A 6615-nucleotide genomic window follows, 5' to 3' on the forward strand; every position below is an offset into this window, starting at 1 on the left:
CTCCCATGCAGGGGCCGCCGCCGTGGTAAATCCCCGCGCTCGGCTGGCCGTGGGCCCGGTGGGAGCGGGATGGAGGCTGGGGGGGCTCTTAGCCACGGCCGTACCGGAGGAGCAGCTGGGGGAGCGCTGGGAGAGGGGCCTCGGGCCCAGCCGGTGTCTGTGCGGTGCAGCGGGACCCTGCCCGCAGCTGCGCGGGGCAGGGTGCGGCAGCAGTAAGTGCCCAGGGCTGTGCCCCGTGTTTTATGTGTTCATGCCTGTTATGTTCCCGCTCACACCGTCCTTAGCAACAGCCTTTGGGGTACGGCTGAGTGGGGGGGATATGTGACCCCTCACCTTCCCCCGGCCGCCCTCCAGCCCTGGGTGGCTCTCGGCCCTGTGGGTGGAGCAGAGCTTTCTCACAGTCTCCCAGTCCAGCAGCGTGTCACTGGGCTTTGCTCACAGCTCTTTTCCCTCTCCACAGATTGCAGAGAGGTCTAGATTTCTGTGGCCAGTGGGCGGAAGCCATCGCCTGCTATTCCAAAGCCATCAGCCTGGATCCACGGAGGGTAAAGGGTCCCCAGAGGGCTATAGATACACTGGGCTAGGAGCTGGAGAAGGGAAGCAGCATTGTTAAGGGTGTCTCTCATGCTGGCATCTGGCTTCAGGATGCTGTTAACCTCTTGCTAAGCTGATCCTGGGTAGCTTGAGCAAAGCTGGGCTGAGCCAGCGTGGGCTGAGGGTTGTCTGTGGTGCAGGCAGAGCTGTATGAGCAGCGGGCAGAGGCCTTCCTTCAGCTCTGTGATTTTCAGTTGGCCATGCTGGACTTCGGAAAGGTGCTCACGCTGGTGCCTGCACGGGAGCAGCTCTGCCTGGCTCACCTGGCCCTTGTCCTTGACCTGCAGGTCAGCCACCATTCCCCACCCCTGTCTGCAGCCCCAGCCTGTGGCCAGGCTGACAGGACTTCCCTGCAAGGCTGAAGTGTGCTCAACCAGGAGCTCTATTGGGAGGCCTGCACACAAGCAGTTGAGCTGCAGCCTCACCTTTTGCCAGAGAGGGTAAAGCCAGGGTAGCACTAGATCTGTCCAGCTGGGCTGGTCCTGCTGTGGGCTGCTTCCAGCCTTGCCTGTCTCCCCTTGCAGCATCACGTGTTTTGTGGCCCTCAAGTTCCTAGAGTACCTCTGGAAGCTCAACAGAGACCTGGAGGAGGATATGAAGACCCCTGATCTGTACATGCTCTGTGCATCTTTCTACAAACACTTTGGACAGGTATGGCTGTTCCAGTTCCTGACAGGCCCTGCTGCCTGTCCTGGAGGCTGGGGGTGCGCTGGGAAGAGCCAGGCTCTCAGGGTACCTGGCTTCCCCAGGCAGCTGGCCCTGTGCCACCAGGACATCTGATGGGATGGAGCCGCCCAGGCCCCAAGGCAGAGGCTGATGCAAGGAAGCCGGAAAGGCAAGGCTGACGCGGTGGCCAAGGCCCTGTGCAGGGCCCTGCTCAAGATCAGCTTTGGCATTGAGAGCAACCCGTTGACTGCTGAATTCTTCACATTCAGTTGGTGAGAGTGTCACCGTGGCCAGTCGGCCCCATTGGCCTCCGAGCTCTCCTGCCTCTGTCCCTGTGTCACAGGGTGACTCTCCACCAACAGCTCAAGGACTTCAGTGCAGTCTGTGAGCTAGGGTGAGGGAGGCCCAGTAGCACCACTGCACCCGCTCGACCCCTCACCTCAGTCCCAGCTCCCCGCGTGCGGGGCCACCAGGCAGCCTTCACAAAGCAGCTCTCCCTGGGCAGGAGGTGACCCAGCTCCCACCTCCTGCTGTGCTGGTACTAGCCCTGCCAACGTGGCTGTGGGACCCAGAGATGTGCTCTGCAGCAGGGGGGGAAGTGCTGCTGGGGCAGAGAGACCCAGTAGCCTTCCTGGACCTATGCTGGCTCCTCTGCGGGGAACATCCAGCCCCACTACTGCTGCTTTGCCTCCTCCCCAGGGAAAAGTTGCTGTCTTGTTTCTAGCTGCTGCCTTGTTTCCAGTTAGCAAATCAGAGCATCAGCTCTGTGCTGCTAAATCCCCAAAGTCCCATCACATCAGGCAGCTGTTCCCATGCAACTGCAAATTTTCGAAGTCCTTCTGCACTAGCTGCAGCCAGGAATCCAAGTAAAAGGCTCTTCTCCAACCGTTTATTTCATAAAAGATTTATTTTAAAATTAGAAATGCATAACATTTTTGGAAGAGGCATTATTTTGGGGTCTGTCTCTGGGCCAAGTCTTGGGCAGCATTTGGGTGGTATCTCAAATCGCTGTCCCCAAACTCTGGCCCTGGAGCTGGAATGGTCCCAAGTGTTGGCAGTTCATTTCAGCACAGGGCCTGATCAGAGCATCCGAAGCTCTGGGAAGCATCCCTGCCCTCATCCCTCGGGCAGTCTGTTCCTAGAGAGTGAATGATTCTCGTTCCTCTGACCTGTTCCCTCATCACTGACTGCACCAAGATTAAAACCTGGGCAAAGGCCAGTGGTGCTGCACACCCCATGTTTGGCAGTGTGGAGCACTAATCCTAAATTGTCCCCAGGTCCCCTGTCGATAAGTGACACTCCCCAGAAGTGGCATGGATGCTGGCCCAGCCAAAGCCTGCAAGGTCTGACCAGCAGAAGGATGTACAAGAGGCTCAACAGCTCATAGCACCAACTCTCAGCCTGCTGTAGGAATCATCATGGAATAAAAGGAATTTTCAAAACCTTTACAGGCACCATGGGCTCTCCTGGAGGTAGGACTGAAATTTTTCATAGCTGCTAAAACAAGCAAGAAGCATTTGTTGCTGCTGTTGTTTTCCTGGTTTGCTACAGGGAAATCCTTTGGTCCTTAGGGGAAAGATGGACAAGGGGGTGGTCGGAAGAACCTGGTTCTTGGCAGATCAGGTGATGCTATCTTCCGTTACCCCCTGACACTTGTTGATGGTGAAGCTGGTCCCTACCAGCACCTATTCACAGTGAAAGGAAGCTGGAAACAAACTGGCTCTAAGACTTCCTTGAAAAGAAAACTTTGCTGCAATGTTGAAAGTGTCCACAGGCCAGTGCTGCAGGAGTCAGCACCAGCACTGTCATGTTGTACCAAGGAGTTGAGGCACAGCCATTCTTAAAGACGTTTTAAAAAACTTAAAATGCTGTAGGAAAGAAATATTCTTCTGTGGGCTCAGAATCTTGATGTGCTGGATTATCAATAGCTGCCAGCAGAGGGGAGAGCTGCAGGTGGGTGCTGCTGACAGGGTGAGGAACCTGCCTGCCGCTGCAGGCCCTCTTAGCATCTCCCCCTTGTTGTCACACGTGTCTTGGGTGGAAGCCAAGCCGGTTGTATCCACCCTCACCTGGCCAAGCGGAAATCAGTAAAGTGCTTTAAATCACATCACTTGTACTCGGTCCTGCAGCTGCATCCTGCAGCGGCCTCCTCGGGGCTGGAGAGACGAGCTGAGCGGGAGAGTGCGAGGGCCACCAAGAGGGAACACGGAACACGCAGGTCCTGCTGCTCATCCTGCCAGCCCCAGGCTCTGCCGCTTTACAGCCCCTCACAGATCCCTATGGATCTGAGCAAGGCCCTCGCCAGGGACTAGAAGAAAAAACTGATCCGAGAGGTCACTGTTTTGCAGCCTGTTGACGAGAATATTTTTTCTTCTTCAGGGAAGTAGGGGATGCTGTCAGCCACCTCCTGGACAACACCTGGCCGGACTTCAAGGCCTTGCTGGACCAGTTCGCTGATAACACACTGCTTTACATGGTGGCGCTTCAGTGGGAGGAAGGGCACCACAAAATCAATGAGATGTTCGTTAATGATCCCAGACTTCCAGAATCCACCTGCAAAAGAAGAGACAGGTTTTACCTTCAGAGAGCCTCTGCAGTCCCCAGAATTCAAAGAGCTGCTTTGTGCAAAGCTAAAATACTCAGCTGAAGACAGATCTGCTCCAGTTTTGTATAAGGAGAGAGTTGAACCCATCAATTGTCTCCTCCTTTTCCCCCCCATAGACTTGTTCTCCAGGAATGGGGGGGAATTTATTTTGACTAGTCGGAATGTGAGCCCTGCTCCCTGTGACAAGGGCAAAGCAAGGAGGACCAGGCAGGTGGTGGGGAGCAGTACATCTCAGTGCCTTTCCAGTGAGCATGCTGTGCTGTCTGCCATCCCCCAGCTGTGAATACGCTTTGTTGCCAAAGAACTTTGCTAAATGTGGCAACAGGTCTGCTGGCTTGGAAGGCTGAGCTATTCCTTCCCTTTGTCAAGAAAACTTGAGGGGATGGCAGTTCCCTTCCCTCAAAACCCCCTCGTCCCTTTCTGGCTGCCTGGGAGGTGGCAGGCGCTGTTGGTGGCTGCCTGGGACAGGCCTGGCTCCCTCTGCCAGGCTCTGGCCCTGCAGGAAAGGCTCCACTCCACGGACTCACTCTGAGGGTTTTCAAACACGGCTTTGGAGATGGCTGGTGCCAGGTCCTGCAGGCTGATCTCCTCCCGGTCCTTGCGGGCACGCCAGAGATCCAGCGTCATTTCGTTGATCTGCTCCCCCCCTGCGTTGCTGCACAAGAATGAGATGCCTGTTTAGCGTGTATCTGGGAAAATGGTGCTGCAGGACAGAGGTGGCACCTGACACCCTCCAGCCTGCCAGGATCTCCCAGCTGCCTGGCCTAAAAGGACTCCTGTAAAGGCAACCACGCAACAGGAGCTGGAGAGCTTTTTCAGACTCTGTGGGTCTGTATTCCCAATGAAATAGTGTCTCTTGGTATTTGTAGAGGCTAAAGACTAGGAGAAGGAGAAGCAAAACAAGTGTGTGCTCTGAAGTAGGTATGACCTCTGCCCAAACGAGAAGTGGTGTGCTGGGAGGCCCCGAGGTCCTCTCTTACCTTATAAAGATGAAGATTGCTTTGCGGTAGTTGGTACCGTACACAACCCATGAGGGTCCCAGGAACGGTATGATCACGTCGATCAGGCCCGGGTGCATCTTGTCCATCTCATCAAAGAGAAAGGCTGACCGTCCACATTTTGTCAAGTTCCCTTGTATCCAGCGCTTCAGACTTTCCTAGGAAAAACACCCACCAAGCTGTAAGGCAGCGAGATACCGAGGGTGGCTCAAGCTACACCAGAGCAAAGGCTGAAGCCTGAGCTCAAGCAGCGCTGAAGGTGCTGAAAGCAGCTTATCCCTGCACAGCATCACCTACTCGGAGCAGGGACAGCCAGCACTGGTCCTGGGGTTCACACAGTGGCTGTTATCAGCTTTATTAGCCCACTGTAGATCTTTTATCACAGATCTAAAGAAGGCAGCAACCTAAAGCTGGGGATTCAGACTCCTGCAGTTCCCCACATTCTTCTCTTTCACAGTGTATCTACGCAGTTCCCAGCTACTGTGTGCTATTTGCCAGCTCCTGTCCTGGTGCACAAATATGTGCCTGCATTGACCCAGAAAAGCTCTGGCTCTTCACTACAGCTGAAGTTACTTCGGTGTAGATACCAGCCCACACAAAACCACTCGTGTTGCCTAAGGGCATGTATAAATCCTAACCGAAACACTTCACCCAGTATGGGTTTTACCTTCCTTGGAGTATTTATACTAAGGACACAATACAACAAATAACACCCAGAAAGCAGCTAACCTTCATATTTTGATTCCTTCCCTTGCTCAGCTTTAAGAGACAGACTGGCACGGTTAAGAGTCTAGAGCTGCTGTTCAGGAGCTGCTTGCTCTGTGAGGAGAGGATTACAAGTCTAGCGATATGCAGCTATCAAGCTGTTTGGAAAGCAATGGGAGAATTTTAGTGCCTTTCATCTAAGCAAAGCACTTTTGTTTGTGCGTTCAAAGGACTGTGTAAATATTTAAGGAATGAGAACATGATCACAGCAAGGACTGCTGTGGGGAAGACGAAAGTGATAACTGAGTGCCAGAGTATATCAGAGTTACTAGTGGAGCTTTCAGCCAGTGTGTGGAGCCACTCACTCAGCCGTGTTTGAGAGGGTAAAACAAAGAGCTTTTATTCCTGCTGCACTTCAGGAAACAGCCTGAATGCGTATGTAGTGAGGATCAAGACGAACATAACCAAAAAAAACCCCAATCAAGCAGTACTGTGCTGAGAGGTGCCCCTTACCTTGTACTGCTCGATCCGCTCAGCGTGGGGGAAGTGCACTATCGGAGAGAACTGGTGAACGTAGGGGCTCTGGAGTCCGCCCTGGAAGAGGTAGCGGACGATCATGGAGCTCACGTAAGTTTTGCCTGTTCCAGTCGAGCCATGGAAGGACATCACGAGGGGTTTCACCGGATTCCGGTTCTCCAGGAACTCCCTCACTCCCTTCATCACCTGCTGCCTCACCAGGGGCTGCCCCACCAGATTCATGGCCAAGTCACACTCCAGACCTGAAGCAAAGTCAAATCACGGCTCAGAACACGCAGGCTGAACTAGCTCTCGTCTCCCGCACTGCGGCCGGCCCGTCTCTGAGAGCTGCTCCCTCGGCCCTCCCTGTCAGCCCGCCCAGGCTGCGGAGCGGCCCCGCTCCAGGGGGGAGGCCGAGAGCCCCCTCCGCGCCCCGCTCCAGGGACGGCCCCGGGGGAGCGGCTCCTGGAGACGCCCTGGCCGCCGGGACCCCCCGGCCCCCTCGGAGTGCCCGTCCTCAGAGGCTCCCCG

General features: G+C 55.0%; 1 protein-coding gene across 2 annotated transcripts; it reads right to left on the reverse strand.

Annotated features, from left to right (window-relative positions):
- Window positions 1–2148: 2148 nt before the first annotated feature.
- Window positions 2149–6481, reverse strand: TOR2A (torsin family 2 member A). Of its 2 annotated transcripts, XM_026860218.1 has the most exons (5): window positions 6082–6196; window positions 5593–5726; window positions 4846–5021; window positions 4393–4520; window positions 2149–3813 (listed from the first exon to the last, which is right to left on the reverse strand). In XM_026860218.1, the coding sequence occupies exons 2-5, from the start codon at window positions 5596–5598 to the stop codon at window positions 3569–3571; spliced, it is 555 nt and encodes a 184-aa protein (XP_026716019.1). In that variant the 5' UTR covers window positions 5599–5726; window positions 6082–6196; the 3' UTR covers window positions 2149–3568. The 2 variants fall into 2 exon arrangements, with proteins under 2 accessions (XP_026716019.1, XP_026716018.1); XM_026860217.1 differs by lacking the exon at window positions 5593–5726 and having other exon boundaries at window positions 6082–6481.
- Window positions 6482–6615: the final 134 nt, after the last annotated feature.

This window comes from Athene cunicularia, assembly GCF_003259725.1.
Source record: "Athene cunicularia isolate RWA chromosome 17 unlocalized genomic scaffold, athCun1 chr17_part1, whole genome shotgun sequence".
Taxonomy (NCBI): Eukaryota; Metazoa; Chordata; class Aves; order Strigiformes; family Strigidae; genus Athene; species Athene cunicularia.